The sequence below is a fragment of the Sinocyclocheilus anshuiensis genome, unplaced genomic scaffold (assembly GCF_001515605.1).
Source record: "Sinocyclocheilus anshuiensis isolate Anshui unplaced genomic scaffold, SAMN03320099.WGS_v1.1 scaffold1170, whole genome shotgun sequence".
NCBI lineage: Eukaryota > Metazoa > Chordata > Actinopteri > Cypriniformes > Cyprinidae > Sinocyclocheilus > Sinocyclocheilus anshuiensis.
The window spans coordinates 676977-703960 of NW_015538055.1; the positions used below are offsets into that span (position 1 = coordinate 676977).

The 26984-nt window shown below is 36.4% G+C and overlaps 1 protein-coding gene across 1 annotated transcript in view; it reads left to right on the top strand.

Annotated features, from left to right (window-relative positions):
• nlk2 (nemo-like kinase, type 2) overlaps window positions 1-26984 on the top strand; it is an 81639-nt gene that overhangs the window by 46696 nt on the left and 7959 nt on the right. The window contains exons 4-7 of the mRNA XM_016478828.1: window positions 13572-13678; window positions 14230-14315; window positions 16327-16536; window positions 18370-18471. Of these exons, the coding sequence (XP_016334314.1) occupies window positions 13572-13678; window positions 14230-14315; window positions 16327-16536; window positions 18370-18471 (505 nt within the window). The remainder of the gene's footprint in view (window positions 1-13571; window positions 13679-14229; window positions 14316-16326; window positions 16537-18369; window positions 18472-26984) is intronic.

The window sequence follows — 26984 nt, forward strand, 5'->3', positions numbered from 1 at the left end:
TATGCACCAAGAGCTTGTAACACTCCAAAGAGATAATGTTCTTTTTAGCAACATCATATGACCCCTTTAAAGTCTTAAATTGCTGCGCAAATGCTTTTTTGTGCATTTTGTGGTCGCTAAAGTGGGATCAAGATGAACATTATGTTTAGAGAGGTGATGGCTTGCCTCATGCTGTGCTTGAGTGTTTTTGATGGCAAGGAATGATCCAGTGTACTTATGGGAACTAGTATGTCATCTACAATATAGGCAAAACAGGTCTGGCTTGCTCTCTGTTTAATGCGGGTTAAGGGGTTATTTTTTTTCTCCTCCTCATTTTTCTTTCCATCGCCTAATGGTTTTGTTCTAGTAGTGGAATATGGGGATGACATTTCAGATGGATTTCAGAAAAAGCTGACATGTTATTTTTCAGGCCTTTTCTTTCCTCTGATATGTCCTGGAAGTGGTCTGCAGGATGCTAAAGGCATCCCCATCTTCTTAATTTGGTATATAATCTAATCAGAGGAATTACACACTTTCCCATTTACCGCTCTTGCCGGTCACCCGATACACAGTGTTTTTCCCATCAAATACCAAGAGGCTTTCTATGATATGAGCTGGACAGTCTTCCTCTTAAATTAGCTGGAATTTTAGCTCTTCAAAATCAGGCTTTTGTGTTAATTAGCCAGGAGATTTATCCTGCGTTTTTGTATTTTTAGACGTTTCTCGTGCAGCACGACCGCTGGTTGTGGTCTGGATGTTTGGAATCATCTAAAAGACGTATAACGTCAGTAAATAATGCTATGTGCAAGTAAATCCACTAAAGAAAGGGTGAACATGCCAAGAAACATACATTTTACATTTTAAGCTCTCTACAGTGATTGATTTTTATGGCTATGAGAGATGTAATACACATTCAGTCATAGTGCATGCTTGCATTTCTCCATTTTGGCACCAGAATTAAAGGCAGCATATCGTGGGAAACAGGATTTTCCTTGCACTTTTGAAATAAGAGTTTAATGTAACATTTAAACAAAAATAGCATTAAGTACCCAAAACTAAGCTTCAAAACTGGTTGAATATGTAATCTTCATTGATGTGACATAGAAGTCATGTATATAGTAACAAATGGTTGGTAAGTGAGTTTAGCCAATCATAGTAAGAGTCATTTTTATATAGAAATGCAAATGGTTATGAATTTTAAGGTTCAGAGAGGGTGGAATAAATTCATGTATAAATTATAATCCAGTGTTTTTATAGTTAACAAAAACTACAACTATGACTATAACTCGTTTCCCTTAATTGAAATAAATCTCAAAGATAACATATAAATAGTAGAAGAACAACTTAAAAAGTTTAAAAAAACAAGGCCTTGCCTTGGCAACTAACTGAAATAAAAATGTAAGTTGAAATACTAAAATTGCTAAAACTTAAAATTTTTAAATTTTAAAAATTAAAGCTAAATAGAAATAGCAAAATAGAAATAAAAAATACAAAAGCACAATTACTAAAACTTAAACTAAAATTTAATTTAAAAATAAGAGCTCATTCAAAATAGTATTAAATACTATAATAGTATTTAAATAATACTATAATAAAGTGTTAACATGCTAATTTTAAATGGCCATCATAAACAGAGATCTTGAAAGTTTCTTGCCTTTTTGTGCATTTGTACGTTTAACAATTATACCACTTTTTTTTATTATACCACTTTTATATCCATTCTGCAGAATTCCATCAATTTTACTCCTAATTTTTTTTTTGCTTGTGACTATTTGATTTTGGCTGTTTTGCAGAGAATAATATGATAAAAAAAAGTGCAATATGTCCCCTTGAAAAAAAAAAATTCTTCATAATGTGGTGACTACTAGTGCTCATGTTTTTCATTACATTTTCCAAGAGAAAGATTTCTACAGAAGCAGCATAATAAGGGATTGTAAACACTTTTAAACACTCAGACGCACACACAGGTGCAGAGGAACATGCATATTCTGTGTGATAATGCTCCCCCTCAGTCTTTGTTCTGCTTAACGTATTTATTTACTCAGCCGATTAAACAAAGACTCATATCCTTCTGCTTTTACACAGCACAGTAAACCTTTGTGCTCTCATTTGAATGGATTAAGAATCAAAAACATCAATGCATTCTTTGCGGTCGGCTCCTTGATTCGTATATTTTGAAGCTGCTTCTTTAGACATGCAAAAATGTGTGTTCCTCAACATGTACACGTACCATTCACACACAAAGTTAATTAAAAAAAAACCATGTTCCAGAGCCCGGGGATCTCGCTGGTCCTCAGCAGACCTGTTTGGAAAGGTTATTTCATACAATACTGCCACTGTGTATTCCAGCTAATTATATCTTTTGCTGAATGGCATCTTTCTCAGTGACTGATGTGTGAATTGTGCTCAATGCTCCTTGTCATAATGGCTGTTATTTCTTCATCTGACTGCCATTTCATATACGCTGCATTTTACCAGACGCCTGCCTGCGATGAAAGCGTTTCAGTTAATCAGTAACAGTTTGTTACAAACATATTCCCTTCTGTTGCAGGAACGTACTTTTTGTCTGTTGTTTGCTGCCTACATAGGGATCATTTTACGGTATCATAGGTATGCTCACAATGCGAAGGCTGTTGTTGCTCAAGATGCCTCGTTTTGTGCAAATTATAAAGGCTGGAATACACTACACACACAGCTTTTGCCCAGATTTTTGCCCCGATTTGCTGTCTGGACGAGTCGACGCTTGTTGCCAAAAGTCAGAGCCAGTCTGCAGATTTTGGGAAAACAGAGTTGACAGATTTCACAGAAAATAGTGTTGTGTGTGATGCGCACACATTCTGATTTCATTTTTAGTTTCAGACTATGATTCCATCCAGTTGGAGGATATCAGACATGTTTAATATTTTGAAAAGCATTGTTTTGATTTGTCATAGGTCTCCTAGCAATGTAATGCAAGAGGAATTTTAATCAAAGTATGATACAGACATTTCATGAAGGCCCTAAAGAATCATACCAACTTGTGGAAAATGGGCATCCGATGTCCCCTTTAAATACCTAATAAAGACTTGTATTAAATTGTATTTGTTTTTAAAGAAAGCTTAACATTTAAATAAAAAATTCATCTATTTCTGTGAAGGAACCAGTGGCAGTGTTGGCCAAAGCATGACTCAGGTTTCTGCGTTCTGTGTTTGGAACAAGTTGAAATTCATAGTATGTGATCCTTAGTCGTTTTGGTGTAGGATGGTCAGGTTTTTTTTTCTTTCCCTTTTCTTTAACCTTTTACAACATCAGCAAGTGTATTATGCCTTGTATTTTAAAATCTGTTCAGTTTTGTTAAAGTTGTGTAGTGTATTCCAGCCTTAAGGCAGCATTGTATGTATCCTTTGTAAAGAAGGAACTCCGTAATACTTGGACAATGTTGGACAAGGTGAAAGAAATATTAAAAAAAAAATACCTTAGTGTAAATGAAATGAAATATTTCACTCAATATTTGTAAGCGCTCTGTTAGAGAAGAACTGTATTTGTGTGTTGTGCAGAGTTGCTGTCTGGGTAGAGCATTCTAAATTGGTCACTTATAAGGTTACATGACCTTTAGAATGCCTATGTAGGCAACTCGCTAGATTTTGGAACAGAACCCCTCTTGTTTATGTGGTTTTATGGTGCTTTCAGAGGGTTGTTTTTGTTATTTTTGTGTTTACTTCTTACAGTTAAACTTAGCTTGGTTTCAAAGCTCTGTCGGTGGTTTAGCTCCATGAACTGGGTTTCCAACTTCTCAAATGTGCTTCAACTATGTATGTGAGAGGATACTTCCCTATATTTTGCTCTCTATGTACAGTATGCTGTATTAGTAGGCACTTTTTTGCCACAGTGCATGTGTGGGTACACGTGTTCTCGTGTTCTTGTGTCATAACAGAATCCCCAGGGATGGGATGTGCTGGCTTTCCTCTATTGCAGCCTGCGCTCACTTTTCTGGAACACAGTCCTGCAGGACGCGGTTAAACACACACAAATGCATTAGGGATGCACATTTTGGTCGGCTCGAGAACTAAAAGGATAAATCAGCAGAGTATTTGGGGTGATGGAGAGAGTTCCATCTGCGCGTATTTTAATTGTACAAATGGGTTAGATACATTTTACAGTTGAATTGTAACATTTTGTAGGATCTCACATGAGAATTATTTTTAGAGGCTATTATTGTGTTTCCATGATCTGAGTAGTTGAGTGCCCATTTCTAAAATACCAGGGTTCAATGGTAAGATTTTATTTATATATTTATTTGCTAGCCCCTTTGGTCTAGTAATTCTTTTTTTTTTTTTCATGCCCATTCATTCATTCATTGGCTACACCATAAAAAGTGTGCATTCATTTTTAGCAGCCTAAATGGTAAAGAAAAAATATTAGGGCTGTCAAATCCAAAATAAAGGTTTCTGTTTACATAATATATGTGTGTGTACTGTGAACATTTATATATATAAATACACAAACATACATGTATATTTGTGACCCTGGACCACAAAACCAGTCATAAGTAGTACAGGTATATTTGTAGAAATAGCCCAAAATACATTGTATGGGTCAAAATTATCGATTTTTCTTTTATGCCAGAAATCATTAGGATATTATGTAAAGATCATGTTCCATGAAGATATTTTGTAAATATCCTACCGTAAATATATAAAAAAATTATTATCATTAGTAATATGCATTGCTAAGGACTTCATTTGGATATCTTTAAAGGCGATTTTCTCAATATTTAGATTTTTTTTTTGCACCCTCAGATTCCAGATTTTCAAATAGTTGTATCTCAGCCAAATATTGTCCTATCCTAACAATCAAACCTTACATCAATGGAAAACTTATTTATTCAGCTTTCAGATGATGTATAAATCTCAATTTCAAAAAATTGACCCTTGTAACTGGTTTTGTGGTCCAGGATCACATATTTAAGAAATATTTACGTGTGTATATATATATACATATAAATATACACAGTACACACACATATATTATGTATATACATTTGGATGCGATTAATTGCGATTATGTGATGGAACCAGTGGCAGTGTTGGTTGAGCCTGTAGTGTGATGCTATGATCAGTAAAATATCTGAACCTCAGGTAGTGTTCACCACAACATCTTTCACACTGCGGGTGCTGCCCCCTGATGCTGTCTTAGCAGGCTATTTATAGCAAGAACAGTTACTCTAGGCTTCTGTCAGTACCTGCCAAGCTACTCGCTGCCCTACCATGCATCTATTATTGAATAAACTCAGAATGTCAAGAGAAGCAACCTGCCGAGTTGTGTTCTGAACACAAGTCAAGCTTTTTAATGCATCTGCGACTTTCTTGTTTAATATTTCTCGTCTTTGATACAGTTGTCACGAGGTTGCTAGTTTAAGAGGATGTGGATTTCTCTGTGGTATGTCTGAAAGAGGGCCTTTTAACCAGTGTCAACTCCGCTCAAGACTGTTTCAGAGTGTTTGTCGCCATGTCTTCATTTATGTAACAGCGGTTAGTTAAGGTGGTTCTGAGTTTTGTAGTTCTGGTGTAGGTGAGACAGGTTATGTTATTAAAGGAGCAGTTCACACAAAATTAGCTTATATTATGTGTATTTCATTTCATTTTATTTTAATTTATTTTATTTTGATCTTATCTTTCTTATTTTATCTTTTTGTTTTATTTTTATTTTTTATCTCTTTTTTTATTTTATTTAGTTTTATTTATCTTATTTTTCCTTTTTAATTTTATTTTATCTTTAGTTTATTGTTTCATATTGTTATTTATTTTATTTTATTATTTTAACTAATTTTTAATTTTATTCTATTGTTTATTTTATTTTGTTATTTTATGTTATTTTATTTTGTTTTTTTTTAATTGAGCATCTGAAGTACATTAAGTTGAGCCAGTGAGCATTTGTGTGGTATGATATGAAAGTGTTTGCCGGGGCATCATGCGGCGGGTGTTTTCTGGGCGCACATGCTGAAGGTGTGAGAAGCCTCATCTCAAAGATACAGATTGCATTCATGATTACAGAATGAGTCATGTGTGTTTTAAGGACAAAGACATCGATGATTTATTGTTAATGCCAGTGACTGAACTCACATGGCTGCTTGTGAATGTGATACACCTTTAAAGTGCATTTGGCATGTGTCTGTTTTTGTATTCAGCTATTCCTTATATTCTTTTGAAGTCTTTATATTCCTATCTGTTACATTATACAGTGCACATGCTGTTCTGAAATGACTCTTTATAAGCTTAAAATGTGATTTCACCTGCTAAACCAGACCCATTTCTCTGTGGTTGTTGCTGAGGCAGGAAGTTCAGGATGTGGAAGATAAAAGGCTACAATGGCCAATGGGCTGACAGAAGCAAGGGGCGCTGAGTTTAATTACCGAAAAGAATGTAGCAGAAGAATTAGCAGACCCCCCCCCCCCAGGTCTCCGAGCAGGTCAATTAGCACCCAGCAATGCTGTGAAATACGCCTCCCTCCATCTGCATCTGGCAATGATTACACCTTGCTATTATGTGAGAGGACTTTGTGAAAGCCGTGTTCAGTCTCACACATGGCTAAGCCCCCTTTCTGTGTGTGCAATGTGTGTTTGTACGAAATCACAAATCTACGAGTGTGTAGGCTAAGTGTGAGCTGTGTTTGTGTGTGTGTGCAGCATGTTTGTGGGTGGGCGTGTGTGTGTGTGTGTGTGTGTGTGTGTGTGTGGATAGTCATATACCATGTTTTAAATCAGTAATAATGACAGGATTGCTGTTTCTGTGGACTGTGGAATTAGAGAGACATTTGTGAATAGTCAGAAATGGTTATTATCTTAAAGAGACATATTGTAGCAGTTATTTGTTTCCTCAAAGTTCACTGACCTGCAGAACTGTCTGTTTCCTGTAAGACCTTCAAGTGTAAATGGCTTTATCATAGGCTTTCCATGTTTTAGGCTTTAACATTTATGAGACGGGTGCTGGATACTGAAGAGGTGTTGATATGTAAAGGTTGGATCCAGGCCTAAATGTTTGTGATATGAAATATTGTTCTGATTTTAATTTATTTGACTTTTTTCCCACAAATTAGTGACTTTAAACTTTCAGCTAACTGGTTTAACTATTTGTCATCACTCAAAGATATTTGCAGCAGTCCATGCTTACATGTTTTAAAATGTTTTAGGTTAAAAATCTGCACATTTGCTCTTTATATATTGGCAAAAGGCAAAAAAAAGAGATATTCTTCACTGTAGCTATACACTGAAATATTTGATTTAGAAACGTTTTTACGCAGACATTGCAAGTAGGGCTGCACGATTAATCGAATGCGATTGTCATGCGCATTTTGATAGTAATGCCGGTTCTGTAATCAGCAGGCCCTAATTGCAAGTAAATTTCACAAATAATTACAAAGAATTGACAAGTAACATTGAATTAAATGTAAAATTTTAAAGTAGAAAGGCTACAATAGTATTTTATTATAATACATACTTCCAGTAATCTGTTTTACAATTTCGATTTTTTTTTTGCCATATATAAAGATGCTCAAGGCTATCATTGTGAATGTTAAAGTGTATGTATTTGTGCATTCATTCTGTATGATTTCAGTGTCTTGAGATGTGTTAGACAAAGTGTGTACACATTTCCTTTAGGTGCAGGTGTGCTCTTGTTTTCTGCTGCTCATTACCATGGGAACCATTTAGTAGAATCACTTCACTTCCTTTTGTAACTCAACTGTCAGTTAGTCATTCTGGAGGGGAGCTCCAGACCACAGGTGCCTCTCCACCTCTACCCACAGTCAAGCTGTGCTAGTTGGCATAGTGATCCGGCAACACTGGTTCAACACTCATTTAGTGGGAGAGAGAGAGAGAGTCACGGGGGAGATAAAGAAAGTCACGGGCCACAGAGAACCAATGGAGCGCCACAGACTTCACTCCCCATAGTCCTCCTTCAGCTCTTCAGTATGTGTGTGTTTTTTTGCGTAAGCGCTAACCCTCTGTGGAGAACCGAGCTTGGAGGATGTGTAATATGCATTTCAGTGAAGCAATCAAGCATGGCTGTCATTTGCATGAGGCTAATTAGGCACGTGACAAAAGCCCTCTGTTCTCAAGGCGATTATCGAAATATCGTGTGGAGGTCTGCCTGGAGCTCTCCACAAGTCTGCTTTTGAGACACCCAGCCTGGTTAAAAAGTCTCACGGGTGTGATTTTTAAAGGGATTGTTCACCCAAACATGAAAAATCGGGTATTTATTTACTCACCTTTATGTTATTCTATATCTTCTGTATGACTTAAAGTTTGGTGTTTTCCTCTAGTAAACCTATCAGGCTTTTTCATTATATTGAAAAGCGCAGCCAGTATATTATTTTTTTTTTTTAAACAGCTTTTGTGAAACCACAACAGAAGAAAGCAAGCCATACAGGTTTGAAATGACATGAGGTTCAGCCAAAGTTTTCATTTTTAGCTGAATGCTATTTTACTCTGTTGGCCTGCAGTAAAAAAGTAACACACTTTTAGCATGACATTACTGACTTGTTAACTCCTAGTAAAAGTTTTGGTTGATGTGTTACACTTTTTTTTTGACAAGGTTCATGTTCTAGGTGTAGCTTGTTACTAAATAAGTTACTAAATACTCACAGTTCGTCTGGCAAATTAACAGCAGAGGCCTGTTGCCCTTTTGCAGTGTAGTAATGTTTTATTACCTCACAAAGAGCTGTGAAACAAATATTGCTTTTGTTTCATAGTGGATGTGAAAATCTCAGGGAGAAAAAGGAGAGAACTGGCTGTTTATAGTCCATATGCTGTCGAATTGTAGCAACATAACTAGATTTTCTGAAGAAAAAGTGCCGCCACAATGCTAGAGTGTTCTCAGTGGTTGCCAGGGACTTGGTGTATGGTTGCTAAGGTATTTGTGGTTATAGCATGTTTCTAGCATGGTACTCTGTTGTTTCTTGGATGTTCTGGGTGATCACCTCATTTAGGGATACAGCAAAAACTATATTTAGACTAAATACAACATTTAGTGTAATACAAACATGTAAAAGTTCATTACCATTACGATTCTAGAGGGTTCCTGGTGGTTGTCAGGGACTTGCTATATGGATTGCTAAGGTATTCTTGTCTGGTGGTTGTCAGGGACTTGCTATATGGATTGCTAAGGTATTCTTGTCTCTTCTTATTCTTATACTCTTAGTCTCTTTTTTTTTATAGTGTAGCGATGTCTGAAGCACAGCTCACACAGAAGTCATTTTCAAATCAAGCAGCTTTCTGTTGGTCAACTTGGCAAATTCGAGTGATCAGCTTGCAAAATCTGCACGGGGAAATCTTTCACCATCACACAAAATTCCTGATCTCATGGATTCCAATTAAAATGACTGGATTTCACAAGATTTCACAGAACAAACTTAGTTTTTGTTAGTTTTTACTCTAAAAAGTGTTAGTTTTACTTTAGTTTTGATTAGTTAGCTAGTTTCAGTTTATATTTCAGCATTTTAAGTATTTCAGGGCTTTGAAAATTAATGCGCTAACTAGTGTCTGTTATTTTAAAAAGTTGTAAAAAAAATTATTTGGCCATTTTCATTTTATTTTCATTTGCTTTGGAGCGATGAAAATGTATTTTAGTTGAGTTTCTGTTTTTCCCAGTTATGTTGCAAGATATAATTGCGAGATAAGTTGCTTGCAAGTTTATAACTTAGGGTTACAAGTTTTAAAACACTAAATATGTCGAGAAAGCTTTTAAAAAACCTGCCTAAGAGACACAAAAAGCAGAAGAGAGATGCTTCCAAGGCTGCGAAGAGAAGCCGTGTCAATTTGCAGTGACACTGTGAAAGATGGCATGAAAATACTTGTGACACTCTTGTAGCTGAGAAACTTGAGGGAAAACCGAGGGGTGGGTAGAGGATGAGCTTGTCCCAGCAGACAGTCAATCAAGCAGTCCTGCATGCTCAGCTGTAGTTATCACACACACACACACACACACACACACACACACACACAAGAGTGTTGCCTCTGCTGACTCGGCCGCAGTGTCGATGACTGGATGAGCTTTTTTTGAACCACAGATCTGCATCTGTCAAACCTTGTGTAGCTTTGTGTGCGTGACTCCCTGCCAGCGAGTGCGAATCCTCGACTGGACCGAGTGGCAGAGAGCGGCTCATCTTTGTGTTTATAAAAGGAAGATCACAGGCGGTTTGTCTTTGCCAGGAAGTCCTCCTACGCTTTCTCCATCGCTTGTATTTACTGACAGGCGACGTGTTGAGTCGGCGCTCATATGTGTTGATTGCTGAAGTTGGTGTTTGTTTTGAGAGACTAGTAGAGCTGAAGCAGATAATTGCTCCTTGTTTGTTCTTTAGCACATGAATGAGTCATAATGGGTGTCTCCAGGTGAAGATTATTCAACATCATAATCTTCTCGACATAAAGGTCAGACCTAGATACTCAGAAGTGACAGCTCTCCGGTTTGTGTTTATTAGCTGGACTGTACGGCAAAGAGCAGCTCATCGGTGTGTTTTATATTCTGGGAATTGTAGTAGAGGGCAAATATGTGCTTTTATGCCCTTACACTTGAAAACGGAGCCTTTCATTGAGCCCTGACGGTCACAATGTAATGAAGGGAATTCTAGTAGTAGTAGTTGTTCTGATTGGATTACGTTCCCTTTTGGATTCAGCTCACTCAGTGGCTGTTGTAACACTTTCTATATGCGTTTTCAACATCTTCATTCATCACCGTGTAATGGCCACATCATCACACCCTGATATTTCTTGTGAAGCCTCCCAAACCTGCTCTGCCAGGGCTGTCCATCGAAAGCAGAATGTAATGCCACTTTCTTTTCTTTGCAGGTGTGCAATAACAATTAATGATACTGTGTTAAAATATACAACAAACAATGCTTTTGCTGCTATTATTTAAATAACTAAAACTGATTTAGAGATTTTGTTTTCAAGGACAACTATTTTCTTTCATTTTATTTTTTCTTTTCTGATATATATTTATGAATTAGTCATACTGTGTGTAATGAAAACTATTCTTCACAGATGAATATGGAATATAAAGATATGTTTATATTAGTTTGTAGGTAAATAATAAATGATATTGTTACATTATACTGCCAAAAGCATAATTTGTTGTCAATATGAAGTATCTAAGCATTCACTTCTTTACCTTTTTAAAATGATTATAAAACAATAATAAAAAAGATTATTCTTGACATATGAATATGAAGATAAAATATTTTAAGAAATTAAAATAAATATCATTTTAAAAGCTTATTGACTTGTTCAAATAAAGTAATATGTAGTTTTATTTAATCAAATACTTCTTTAAAGGTGCCGTAGGAGATCTTGGAAAATGCTAACTTTAGCCTGATAGCGAACGTCCCACCCTCCCTGCAATCGCCGTCCAAAGCCACGCCCCCTGAACGCATATATACGCTCACAGACCAGAATCCCAGAGACAACATTACTACAATAGGCTACATCAGCGGTTCCCAATTCCAGTCCTCGCACCCCACCCCTACACCCCGCACATTTCATATGTATCTCTTATCACGTGCGACGTTTGTTCTATTCGACTGTAAGTGCCCTGCGAAGTGGACATCACCGGATATTCCGCCAAGATTCCAGTTCGAAGCGAGCGTATAAGTTCCATACAAAGGGCATTAAAGTGTGCGAGACGTACATTTAAATAACGTTAGTATTTACAGAGGTATATTATGTCACACTTCACACTTCTCTAGTAAGTTTAGTCTGTGTGTGAAGACGCTGCACAGTGCAAATCTGTGAATGAATGTTCCGAAGTGAAGTAAACTTCAACGGATTTCCCCTGCTCAGGGAGTAGGGAGTAATGAACACTGTGTAGGGAGCATGTCAATCGGAACACAATTCATGCACGTAGCTCTCTTCTAACGAGCTGGTTATCTGAATCAGGTGTGTTAAACGGGTCATATGATATTTCTAAAAATAACATTATTTGGTGTAATGAAATGTTTATGCGGTTTAAGGCACAAAAAACACATTATTTTCCACATACTGTACATTATTGTTTCACCTCTATGCCCCGCCTTTCTGAAACGCGTAGATTTTTACAAAGCTCATCGGTCTGAAAAGCGCGGTGTGCTCTGATTGGCCAGCTATCCAGTGCATTGTGATTGGCCGAATACCTCAAGTGTGTGACGGAAATGTTACGTTGTAGTGTACTCTTCCAGGATCCATAAAATGTGCTGCACACAAATGAATATTTGGGTTGAACTGTTCTGGAACAGTGTTGTAAATACAACTTAACCACTGATTTCTAGTCGTGTCCTCTTTTGGAAGACCAAACAAAGTAGTTTCGCTTTCACAACAAAACACACGGCGGGCTAGAGTGAGCGGAGGCCGGAGGGCTAGAGTGAGGAACGGCCGGCGGATTCGACGAAAGAGCGGCCGGTGGGCTTGCGGCAACCACATGTGATGACCCCGGGCTGGACTGCTTCATCCACGGTGAAAGCCGATCCGGCATTCACAGCGGGAAGTTGTTGTATTTCCCAAGAGTTTGTAACACTTCAAAGAGAAAGGAAAAATTTTAATTGCATCATATGACCCCTTTAACTAAGCGAGACATGGGGCGCGAGGACTGGAATTGGGAACCACTGGGCTACATCATGTGTCATTCTTTATAGTACAGTTAGTAAAAGTACTACAATACCAGGAAGGAAGATGAGGTTGTTGATGTTTGTCTGCCATTCTCCTCTGTCTGCACAGCGTACGTGAACGCGCTGATGACGTATCCTGTCTGCGCGAACCGGGTGCGCAGAGGTATGCTAATACATACGTTGACAGGCAGGTAGGAAAGTCAATTAAAAAGCTCGGATCGAGCGTTTTGATTGGACGAACATTTCTTGGTCCTACGCCTTCCACAGAATATATAAATACAGATATATACATTTATACCACTTAACTTAATGATTGCTATCGGGATGTGAAGAGACTTTAAACCAGCATAAAAACTATTTTTCTGAAGACAATCACCTATTGCACCTTTAATTTCAAAAAATAAAATAAATAAATACGTATTGCCTAAAGAACATTAAAAGATGACTCAAATGAATCACAAACCATCCAGAAAAAGAAACAATTCACTAAAATGAATCCTCAGTGCAGTTATTCAATCTTCTCAGTGCAATTTGAGACAGAAAATGTCACTATACAGCAGGTTTCATGCTAAACTGAAAACTAACAACAAGTTTAACAATGGAAGCAGTACCTTGTTATTGTTTTAAAAAGTGCTGTTTTTCATTTCTGGTCACGCCACAAACCTGTAACTAAAGTCTACTAAACAACTTTACTCAAGACAAAAATTGGGGTAGGAGTAAAATGTACAGTCCATCATCACATTTTAAAATCTGTGATTTAAAAAAAATGTAATAATGTGCGACTAATACTGTTGACTTTGTGCTCTAGTTTAGGAGTGGCGCTTTAGACAAATACTAGTCCTCTTCACATTCACCCTCTCCACTGGCTCTGTTTTAGATGAGTGCTAATACTGGCCATCATTTGGAGCACTGCTGTATGTGTGAACTTCCTGCTGTTATTTTTGGCGTGCTTGTTTCCCTTGACATAACACTTACTGCAGTTATGTGGTGACGGAGTTGATGCAGAGTGACCTCCATAAGATCATCGTGTCTCCACAGCCCCTGAGCTCTGACCACGTCAAAGTCTTTCTCTACCAGATCCTCCGAGGTGAGATACACACACACTAAGCCCTTTATTTCAAAATTTTATTTCAAAAGTTTCACCCTCAGAGTTCAGACACACACATTCTCCACGCTGAGGCTTTCTTCACCAAATCTCATGGGTACAGAACTACACAGACATTCACACACACCTCTCTACTTCATGTTCCTTACTATCATTTTCACACCAGAGAAAGTGAGGAGGAAGAGATGGACCACTCATAGTGTAAGAATACGAATGGGAGAAACAAGAAACAGTCGCCTCTTTGATATTTTGTTTACTGTAGGACAGCTGACATGTTTCATCTGATTCATTAGGAATAAGGTTAACTGGTCCCTATAAGACATATAACTTCAGTGTTTTGAAGTGACACAAAGCTTTATTACATCTTAGAGGAAAAATGGTTTAGAAATAAAAAGTCTGTTTATATGTCAACTAGATTACATTTCAAACCAAACAAGAGACCTGTACAGCATAACAGCGCAGTCTGCTTCATATCAATACAGTTTGTGTCCACAAAATGTCTTTAATGACTGATGTATATGTTGTGTCCGCAGGACTGAAGTATCTACACTCAGCTGGCATTTTGCACAGAGACATTAAACCTGGTAACCTGTTGGTCAACAGCAACTGTGTGCTTAAGGTTAGTGAAATACTAGTCAAATTTTTGATGTGTTGACGATTCTTTCTATTCTCGATTTTGCTTCAGTGGTTATTTTTAGAAATTGACCCTGTAGTTGGACTCTTAAGACAGTTGTTTATATCAATTATTTTATTTAAAATACAGCAAACTTCTTATATATATGTGTGTGTGGGTGTGTGTATATATATATATATATATATATATATATATATGGTTTATATAAGGTTTCCACAAAATTTCAAAAAAATTCAGAAATAAATTATATTTTAAATCGAATATAAAATCGAAATTGCTAAACATTTTTTCAGCATTAATGCTTTACTGTATTTTTTGTCAAATGAATGTAGTCTTTGCAAGTATAAGATTTTTTAAACAATTAAAATTTTAAATGTCATTTTAGTACTTCAACTTTTATTTTATTACAGTTAGTTGCATTTCAGTTTTTAAGTTTTAGTTTTTCATTAATATTGATATTTTATTTTAAATCTACAATAGATTTTTTTTTTTCAATTAATGGAAATAACACAGTATAATACTAAACAGTCAGGTGACTGAATAATTGGCTCAAAGTGACAATTTTGGTCTCTCAAACACACAGCTAATGATAAGTCTAAGAAATTAAAATAAATCTATCTATCTATATATGCAGGTACATATATGTGAGATTTTGCCTGTTTAAGTTTTATTGTACTGGTTTCTTTTGTCTCTGTGCTCTCCTGCTGTTTTAGCATTATGTACTCTAGCCTATGGGCCTTGAATTCTGTCTTTATAATTCCTTTTTTCCGAAGAGCAAGTACGCTTCATGTCTGTCTGGCCAGGCCAGGTCTACAGCGCCAGCGTACACACATTAACACACAATCTCTGGCTCCAGGGGGTCAGGGCCCCTTTGGGATTGATTCATCTGCTCGGTTCCTGACATAAATCTTCATTTTGGATCCCATAGAGAGAGCCCAGCTGCAAAAGTGAAAGCAAGGTTGATATGGGAGATACAGAAAGAGAGAGAGATAAAGAAAAAGAAAAAGAAAAAGAAAAAGAGAAATTCTCTGTGTTTGTGCGTGCTGACTTCACCCAGCAGCATGAGAAAAGTGCTTGAAGGGAGAACTGGAATAGATTGTGCTATTGGACCACAGAGAGCGAATCATTTAGCATGCGCTGCTTCATTTAGCCACATTTCCGAAAAAGAAGAATGTTTCTCTCATTTAGCTATTATATGCGAGACCTTATCTTATGGCCATGTCCTGCAATCAAACATGCTCAAGTCTGATTTAGGTTCAAATGTGATTTATTTTATATCCATAACATGTTTACTATTATTAGTGTGTGCTCTGAGACTCTTTAATATGCAGATAATTGAGCACACTCCTAACCATATGTATTACATTTTTTATGTACCATGAAAAAATTTCACAGACTTATCTTTAGCTGTTCTTTCAAATTACACATTTTACAATTATATAATATAGATAGATAGATAGATAGACAGACAGACAGACAGACATAGTAACACCTTGGCAGCTTGTCACTCTTTCCTTAAATGGTGGTGTTTTACTTGAATGGAATGTAAGAAGACACAAGAAATTGTTTCAATAAAGTGCATGTTTAAGTGTTGCTTGCAGGATTTGAATTCATCTTGTGGGAATGCATAAAATTAGTCCTCTGGGAAAAACTGGATGGAGCTACTTAAGTAAATTGTTAGTAATGCATGATAAGCCCTTTTGTGCCTTCTTTCTAAGAGTGGGTGGAGAGAAGAGGCCGAGATATTTTTCTCATTTATTTATTTCCCAGGAGCACTCAAGCAGCTCAAGATGATTGGAAATTGGGACTTGTATTTGTAGCACTTTTATTGTTTATCTGTTTGGTTAAAAGGTGAATGAGCCTCTACATGTAATTTTGGTTTTATTGCATAATTTATTGAAAATAAAATTTCTTCTCCATGCTTGTCAATAAATGTACACCTCAGACTTTACTCATCAACCTATTAAGTGTGTAAATAATCCTAAATTCTGCACAGATTTGTGACTTTGGCCTGGCAAGAGTGGAGGAGCTGGACGAGTCGCGTCACATGACCCAGGAGGTGGTGACGCAGTACTACAGAGCGCCAGAGATCCTGATGGGGAGCAGGCACTATTCCAACGCCATCGACATCTGGTCTGTGGGCTGCATCTTTGCCGAGCTGCTTGGCCGACGCATCCTCTTCCAGGCTCAGAGTCCCATCCAACAGGTATTCACCTACGCTCGTGTTCAGCACTCGATCTGTAGACAGAAACCTGCCTTTTCACACAACTCATGTGAACATGTTCCTGTATCAACATTAGTTATTGTTCTTGGAACAACATTCTTATCAGAACCTTACCAGAACAGCTAAGGTGAACATCCAGGACATTATGTCTTTGATGTTGATCTCTTTTCCTAAACTCACAGACTGTTTTAAGGGAAATGTCTAACTGCTCTCTTTGTGGTATTTGTGAATCATTGCAGATTTGGGATCATTTGGCCTCTCAGATGTGTTAAGTAGAACCTTCTTTATCAGGGTCCACAATTAACACTCACCAAGCGCCAAAAGAGTCAAAATTGGCTTTGTAAACAAAAAGCTTTCTAACCAATTTGGCTTCTAACTTCCCTAGGAACTACAGCATATTGCATGGATTAAATTGCAAGAACTGAAGCCTCGCCTTTTTTGTCTGACATAAATTATGTGACTCAAGCAAATGAATAAGCTGTTAAAGTCGCTAGATCTTTTCATAGAGATTTTCTTGTTTACATTCTGACAGCTTTTACCTACTTAAAATGTGCATTATAGCATTTTGTTTTTCTCCAGAAGTCTATGTGGTGAAATATTGCTCACATTAAGCTGCTAAAAATATTGTGTATATGACAACTGGCGCTGTTCATCATAAATATACAGTAGTAAATTTTATTTTTTTTAATTCAGAATACAGCTTTCATGACCAGTAAGAAGTATTTTCTATACATTTATGGTGTTAAATATTTATATTTAATTCTCCATTCACTTGCCATTCATTTTGGAGCCATTACTCAATCTGGTATTGTTTGGATTCTTATTTTTTTTCCTTAAAAATAAAAATAATTTAATAGAATGGTTTGATATTTAATAATTCAAGAAAAGTTTCATTAGTAGTGCTATTATAGATAAAAGGCTTTGTAGCATTCTTAGTGAAAACAGAAAATCTTGGACACTGATGCTAAACATGTGACCTTAACATACAGTATTTTTGGCAAATGTTGTACAGCCATGCTAATGAGCGAGCGGGGGCAGCTCAAGGCTCTGTTGAACTGAAGCCCCAGTGTGGCCGTGACCCAGAAGCCCTCTGTCCTCCATGGCTGTGTGTTTGCAGCTCAGACAGCATGTCTCTAGCTTTCACACATGCACAGAGGCCTCTACTATTATTTTGTTCAGAGTCTCATAAACATTAAGTATGATGCAAGTAAGAAATTCTTTGAGAAGTATTTTTATGTATATCACACAGAAGAATATGAGCCATATGTTCTAATAATACTGGCTCTGCAGTGTGTCAGAGACTCTGGGACTGGCTGTTCCTCAGTGTGTGTGTGTGTGTGATTTACTTGAACATGGTTCTGCTCCAGTTTGTTAATGTACAGATCATGAACATTTATCTAGTTTCTTATTTTTCCCTTTGTCCTTCTCCGACTCTTTTATTATATTCGGTTATTTTGTGTTTTAAATCAGAACTTTCTATTTATGGTTATTTATTTACATTAGTTTATGTCACATCCTTCTGAGACCCAACTGTTTTATGATGACATAATTATGACGTTTAGAACCAAAGTAAATTGCAAAAATAATTGTTATATTAAGTGTTATTATTATTTAATTTATTGTTTAGCATATTTGTCACATCCCTAAATATGTGGTATTCCTGAAAAGCAAAAAAATAAATAAATAAATAAACATTTACTACAGTGGCTAAAAGTTGAATTCCTGGATTTCAGGAGAATATGTGCTCATAAAGTCTTGTTTTATACATCTTTTTTACAGCACTCATCTGCTCTTCCTTTTCTTGTTATATACTAGCTGGACTTGATCACAGATCTGCTGGGGACTCCGTCTCTGGAGGCCATGAGGACGGCGTGTGAGGGGGCCAGAGCTCACATCCTGAGAGGACCACATAAACAGGTGAGTCTGAAATCGAACAATGTCCCAAAAACTAGGCACATGATGTTCGGAGCAACATCATGAAAGACAATGAATCATTAGTGAACAACATAATTATGAAACAAACAGAACAATGTAATTATGAAAATAATGAAATAATAATATGGAAAATAATAATACAGCTTGTCTGTGGTTTTTAAGTGTAAAAATACTTTTTTTATCTCCAGTTTAAAATGCAGAGATACTAGGGCGGGGCTATCTGTTTGTCCAGCCAATGGCAGGTGGGGAGTGTGTTTGGGAAAACGTTTTTTTTTTTTTTTATTATTTTTTTTTTAATATAGCATCATATCATTCATATAGACTGACTCCACTGAATAGACTCCACTTTTGTGGGAACAACAGAAAAGGTTTGACCACCCAATGCTCTCCATTGCATTTTTATTACACTTAGAAAAATGGTCACAAACGTTTTTTTTTTTTTTTTTATCATTCTTTTTTCAGTTACTAGTGGCTCACAAGTCACACACTTCAGATTTTATCTGCTGCTATATTCCTTTAATGTGTCCTTATGAATTTATGAAAGTCTAGAAATAGTTTTTCCATCTCCAAGTGCCTTTTGGTTCCTTTGCAGCTCATTTGATAAACTGAAAAGCTCATGGTTTTGAGTATATAGAAAGCTGTTCTCAGTGTGCAAGTGGGAATATGTGCATGTTTGTGAGTGTGTATGTGTGATTCGGTGCTGGGTGTTGGCTCTGTGGCTCTGTGGCTCTAGACAGCTATGCTGAGAAGGCGATACCCTGCAGTGAACAGGAACTGCAGCGCAAGGACTGTGGACCTTTGCTTCCTGCTCTGCATCGACTTGATGCCTGGTGACTCACCAAGAAGCCCGCCTCCTTTGCACACATGCATACAGACATGCACCTGCTAGGCTAGAGAAAGTCTTTACCATTTAGGCCTATATGTGAAGAGGCACTTGTTTCTCCAGTCAACATTCGCCAGCCTTAATCCCAGCCAACTACCCACACACACTCATACTGACATTTGGCTGACCTTGTCACTCGACGCTGCCTCCTGTGTGTGGTCGACCGGCCCTAGAGCAGGATGTTTTAATCATGTAGATCAGCTGAGCTTCCCGTTACATGTAGCAGGTTTTGGAGATTGAAAGAACTGGGGTCTCTGATGGGTCTGAGGGGTGTTGTGATGACACCATTCTTCAAGGGTCTGATCATATGTCTGGGTCAGTGTTTTCTACAGCTTTCTGTTTTTAGGTAATTGATGTATAACTTGTCTATTAATAATAATAATAATAATAATAATAATAATAGTTGTTGTTGTTATTGTATCATGAGTATAAATATAATAAAATATTATTATTTATTATTATTATTATTTGTCTGGTAATATTTACTATTATTTTGTTATAATAAATAAAAATTATATAATAAATACAATAAAATATTATTTATCTGGTAACTTATTACCTATTTATCATCTATTATTTTATTTACTATTATTATTATTATAAATTATTATATTTTATGATGATATTATTATTATTATTAAGGTATAATGAGTAAAAATATATAATAAAATATGATTATAATTTATTATTATTTGTTGTAACAATAATATTTACTATTATTTTGTATAATAAATACAAATATTATAATAAAATATTATTTATCTGATAACTTGTTACCTATTTATCATCTATTATTTTATTTTGTATAATAAATACAAATATTATAATATCTCATTTATCTGATAACTTTTTATTAGCTATTTATCATCTGTTGTTTTTATTTACTACTATTTGTATTATTATTATAAATTATTATATTGTATGATGATTATTAAGAATGATATTATAATACATTAAATAAATAAATTCATTTGCAAATGTTTGGCAAAATTTTTTTTTTTTTACTATTTATAATATATAAATAACTTGGGCTATATAACATACGTTTTTGTATTAAATGTTATTTCTTTTTTATTATTTAAATGTTAATATCTTAAAAATCTTTAGCAGTAGTTAAAAACTTAAACTGCTTAATGTCATATAAACATCCTGCCTGTGAGTCAAATGTTAACTACTATGACAGTTTTACTAAAAAGAAATGTTGTTAGTTTTTAAATAGAAAAACATGTTGTCTGTTCAGACGGCAAACTCTAAATAGAATTTATTTTACCAAACTCTCTCTCAAAAGGCAGGTCCTAAGAGTCCTAAAAGACACTTTAGTTATAAACAGTATTTTTGTTTACTTAAATGTTATAACCAATCTGTGTGAACGCAACCTGAGCAGGATGTGTAATCAAGCTCTTATGGGCTTGTTTTGTTCTCTTTATAGATAACTATGCTTTTAGTCACCATTTGATGGGGGAAGGTTGGAGAAGTCAAGGCAATGAAGAGCTTTTAGATGGCTAAGGTGGCTTTACGATCAGACTCCACATTGCTGGAGTCTTAATGACTGGTGAATATGGCACACCAGACCTCCACCTCCACTTTTGTGAAGGTGAAGAGCTTATCAAGAAGGCTTTTGAGTGAAAAAGATGGCAGAGAGAGGAGCGGGTCTCCAGAGAGTCTGGCAGAGCGATTTCAAGAGGCATTTCAGCGTAGTTCTCAACAACAGTGGTGGGAGATGTGGTATGCTTTAATGCCAGTGCTCAAGATAGAGACAGTCGCTCAGGATTTGCCTGAGTGGATAGATGGGAGGAAGAACGAGACCAGGTTTGTCCGATAGAGAGCAGGACTTGTGAGATCTAAATAGAGGTCTGACTCTTAAGATCAACTTGGCTGCCTCCACAGGGGACCTCATTACTTCTATTAATTTTGCAAGGCTCTTACCATCACTAGAAAGAGAGGAAGCTTTTAGCCTCTGCTGGAGTGGGAGGATATAAAGAGACTCTACCTTAACTGTCATATAGACAGAGAGAAAGAAAGTGAGAGGTTGTGGTGTATCTGCTCTATTGCAAAGTTCAGCATAGGTTGTGTTTTGGATGCTAGTGTGTTTGTGTCCTTACCAGGCTTCTTAACTAGCTTAACCAGCAAGAGCGCATTTGTCAATCAGCTTTAACAGAAAGGCCACATTGGTTAATCAAGGACCTCTTCCTATAAGAAATACAAGCAATAAACAAGATCCCTTTAAAGGTGACATATCATGAAAATCTGACTTTTCCAGGTTTTAAGTGCTATAATCAGGTCCCCGGTGCATCTACCAACCAAGGAAACATGAAAAAGATTAACCCAGTAACTTTGTTTTGGTAAGCCTTTTTCTGCAAGCCTCTGAGAAAACGAGCGCGTCTGATTTCGCTCCCTTGGTGACGTTGCAAAGGTTTTTTGAAGTAACTCATCTTGGTTACTGCAAATATAAAATAATTATATAATTAAATCATATTATTAATATTATTATTATTATTATTGTATGAATTATAAATAAACAACAAATTAAATTAATTCTAATTTATTATTGTATTATTAATTACAAATAATTATTTAATATTAGTATAATATATATATTTTTACTATTTATAATATATAAATATCCCATGCTATTTAACATACACTTTTTTATCAGTTTTCAATGAATGTCTATCTTAAACTGCTTCTTGTCATATAAACATCCTGTCAGCAATGGAGTCAGATGTTAATTTGTTAACTGCTATGACAGATTTATATGTTGGGCTGATCCAAACTGATGACTTATGATTCTTTTTGACTGATTCATTAAAAGAAACAGCTCATTAAAGTTACGTTTATATGAATTGAACTGCACTGGTCATGCTGTATGTTTGCTTTTGTGTGCAGTGGGTGAAGACAACACAATAGAAACACATGTTGACTGCAAACCTGGGTAGGAGAAACACCTTGGACAAAACTGATACTTCTAATTGATTATGCTAGTGCCTCCTCTGCCCATTAAAACTTTGCTCTTGTCGGTCATAGGCAGAGTGAGTGGAGTGGAGTGGAGCTCACATACCCTGGTCGTAAGTCACCTGAATGTGGTTCCACCACCTGTCTGCTGTGGATGTAAAAGCCAGCAGGGAGCTCTTGGAAACAGATGTATGCTCGGGTCCATGCTGATTTTTCCGCTTTAGCAGAGAGGCAACATGATCAGATCAGATTTCCACCTACACGCTCTCCCACAGCACACACACACTCAGGTCAGAAAGTGATGACCCCAGTGCTGGGTGGGCTTACAGTAAGCAGGGAGAATGAGGAGAGGGGGTGTTGTTTAATGGCTTTAGGGGGTCTTGTATGCTGACCGAGTGCAGAGCTGGAGCAGATGTGGCCGATCCCACGTCACCAGGGGCTGCGTAGCCTGATGTCTGCCCCAAACTGAACTCTGTGGCACCTGCTAACAGATGGTGGACATTTTATTTTCCCCTCTAGGTGCGACAGCGCCACTTAATAACCAGTGTTCGGTTATTGAGGCAGGCACAGGTTTTTTTTTTGCAAATTCATGCTATTCAGCTGATGAATCATTGACTATTTCCTGTGTGATAAATTAACACAACGGGACATCAGATGTAAAGTACACTGCAAAAAAAAAACGTAAGTGTGTATTTTGTCACTTATTTAACCATAAAAGGTCTAATAAAATTATGCTAGTATCATTAGTACAAGACGAGAGAAAAGTCTTAATATTGTATAGAGTTTTGCTTTTTAGTTGAACTGTCTTTTTTTGTCCAATGTATGTATTTAATTATTAAGAATAAATGAGCCATGTATATGATTAATCATACAGTACATGCACTTTTCTTCATTGATTTTACTTTATGCACTTTAAATAGTTTGAAAATACAATAGGAGAAAAAGGGAATTTTAAGTAGAGTATTTTAAGATTGTTAATATTCATATTGATATTAATGTTCTTAATAACATTTTTATTAACAAATATATACATTTATTAAAATAAATAAACCTGTTTAAAATTTATTTTAGTATCTGAGATCTTAGTTTTTATTAGGATTTTGAATCAGTTCAGAATCAGTATATGTATATTCTGTTTCATTTTTAATTTGAGTGAACTATGTATAGTTCATTTTTATTTCAGTTTTAGTTATTTTAGTACATCAAGCTAAACTAAATTAAAATGAGAAATGTGCCTTGGCAACTATCTGAAATCATTTTTTTAAATATTTTATTTTATTTTATTTCAAGTAACGAAAATGTTTTTTATGGTCTTAGTTTTAGTTTCAGTTAACTATAATAACCTTTTTTGCAACTTTACAGTATGTCAAGCAAAATTCCTACCCTAGAATATTAAGGTCCCCCCCCCCACACACACATTTTCATATGTAGCACATTTTCAAGATACATTCTTCATGTATTGGCATTGGCAGATTTTGTTTTCTTTGAGTGGCAAAAATACTCTTAAGAATATACATATTCTTCTCTCTAATACCCTTATTACCATTAATATATTTATAATATGTCATTATAAAAAAATTTAACATAATATTGCACTTAATTTAATATTGCACACATAAATGGAAGGGAAACCATGTGTCCTCGACCTCATCAGAGAGTCGCCATGGCTATATTGTTCCTCTTCTGTCAAAGCATCTGAAGCTCAGCTCTCTTGCTGACATTGTTTGGACAAGGTGGTGATGCTTTCACAGCTCCCAATTTACATTTTAAAAGCCCCGTCATTAATGTGTTCATCTTGATGTTCGCATCAATGTGGGAGGCCTCAGACACTTTTTACGCCCTGTCCCGTTTCTTTGCTATAAATCGAGAAGATCTGATTTGGGCTGTTTTGAAATGAGATCCTTCAGGGGCTTTAGGGAACTTCATCCTCACCATATCGGCTCTAACACTTAGTCGGATTAGTTTGGGCGTCTGAGTGCATCAGAGAGATACGGAGTTCAGCGCAGTCTCCATTCCCGCTCGCAAACCAGCGCTAAGTGCTACCGTTCAAACTGAAACCGGAAACAAATATGCTTTCACACAGCCTGACTGGTGGAGGAGTTACATACACCCCTGCCCTGGATGAATGGTAGTCTATCTCAGAGCGCCACTCTGCTTTAAAAACGCTACTCTTCTCTTTGTTGTTGTCTTCTCTTCGTTGTTTTCCCTCTTTCCTCTCTGCTTTCCTCAAAATGAGTCTCATTCGATAACATTTTAGCACAAGTGTTTTTACTTGTAGTACGCGCACAGAATAGGTTCTCACGCAAGGGTGTATGGTGTATATTCCCCTTAATGTTGATGAATCTGAGGGACTGTGTGCCTGCAGTAGTGTTTAGCATATACACCCCTAAGCATCTCCATATAAGGACTTTTTGCACATTCTTACCATTACAGATGCAGGCATGGAGAGGAAGTCCACAAATGGTTAGAAATTGTGCGTTAACATGCAAAAAGAAAGCATTGAATGTGGAAACAGTCTGTTTACTAGTTTCACCAGATGGTGACAGTTGCTGAGGTGATTAACAAAGCACAGACAGCATATACAGGCAGCATTTACGTAATTACGCAATTATGTACTTCTAGGTGAAGTGAGACAAATAGACTAATATTCTTTGTCTTAGTTCTTCTTTGTGTCACTTTCAAAATAAATAATTTTTCAGTTTAAATGCTTTTTTTAATGTAATTTATTTCTGCGATGACAGCTGAATTTTCAGCAGTCATTACTCCAGTCTTCAGTGTCACATGATCAGAAATCATTCGAATATGCTGATTTGTTGCTCAAAAAATATTTTGTATTGTCAAATTAAATTTCAAAAGAGCAGATTTGATTTGAAATAGAAATCTTTTGTAAAATTATAAATGTCTTTTCGTTCACTGATCAATATTATGTGTCCTTGCTGAAAATAAAAAATACTGTCCCCAAACTTAACAATATGCATACACAGAATGTTTGGTACATTATGAATGTGTATGGAAAATTCTTATCATCACAATTTGGACACATGTGGCTTAAGTTAAGGGTTTAGTGTGGTTTACAGTTTCCCGTGTTATGTGAATCAAACCTTTCCTCCATGTAGTCGGTTCACATGTTATCAAGAATAATCCGATCCGTTGCTTTGTGTGAGAATGATGTCTGTGATTAAAGTACAGTTTGCAACAAAAACATGATAAAAAAAGCGAGATGAGTCTTTAAATGTGCACAGAGCGACAAGCTTCAGTCCTGTGGTGTGTACTTGGCTTTAGTGAATAAGACCCGATATCTATAACACATACACACACACACTGTTCAGATTCTTCGGAGTATACAGAAGGAAGTCTGTTAGCTGCTCTACGGCTCAGCATTCTCTGGAATCACTGTTGTCTCTGTCAGCATTCGCTCGTTTAATGGCCTGCTCCTATATCAGCGCTCCCTCCCCCTCTCGTGTCCTTAGGAAATGTGCCCTGCTTTTTTTTTTAGCGTGCTAACTGCAAAAATAAACAAACAGACAAGTCCTATCCACCTGTCTGTCCTCGCTTGGTCCTCTCCCAGGTGCGGCGGGGTGTGCTCTCCCTGCACTTGCACCCTGGGCCTGAAGGGCTTTGTGTTGTTTTGCTGCCAGGATGATCAATGGCTTGTTTGTGATAGTGGGGAGAGATGGCCCGGACCACAGAGCCGCAGAGAGCAGGGGGAGGTTAACGAGGGACGCTGAGCCGGTTAGGGAAAGCTGCAGCCTGCACCTGTTGCTGAGTGTTGCTGGGCCAGTGGGGCGGTCGGACGTCACATGGGCTCTGCTTCACTGGAAGCCGGGACTTGTTTCTCAACCTTCTCGAGACTCCGCAGCTCCTCCTCCTTCCCTTCATAGCTGCAGCCTGGGCTTGTGTCGCCAGTTAGGAAGAGGAATATCAAAGCTGGTTTTACCTTAGTGACACTCTAGTAACTTTGTTCATTTAGAGAGAGTAATTGTCATTCACCTCTGACTAAATGTATTAGTCTATCGATATAATAAATTTTTTCTTTGAAAATAAATTAATAGTTTTATTCCATAAGAATGCATTAAATTTATTAAAAGTCACAATGAAGACAAACAGATTTCTATTTCAAATAAATGCTTTTATTTTGAACTTTCCAGTCATCAAAGAATCTTGAAAAAAATGTATCACGGTTTCCACAAAAAATATTAAGCAGCACAACTGTTTTCAACTACAGTAAGAAACAGAAATGTGTCTTATGCACGAAATCAGCATATTAGAATAATTTCTGAAGTATCATGTGACACTGAAGACTGGAGTAATGATGCTGAAAATTCAGCTTTTCCATTACAGGAATGTTAAATTTTAGAGCATATTAAAATTGAAAAAAATAGACAGTTATTGTAAATTATAATAATATTTCACAATATTACTGTTTTACTCAAATAAATGCAGCCTTGGTGAGCATGAGAGACTTCTTTCAAAAAAAAATTTTAACTTCTTACAGACCCTAACTTATGAACGGTAAAGTTTTTTTTTTTTTTTATGTGAATTTTTGGAAATTGTAAAATGTGTACAAGTACTCTTTTAATAAACTTTTTTTTTCATGTTTGTGAATTTTCAGCAAAAAATATTTACGCAATAGTATACTTCATTTTTTTTTTGGGGGGGG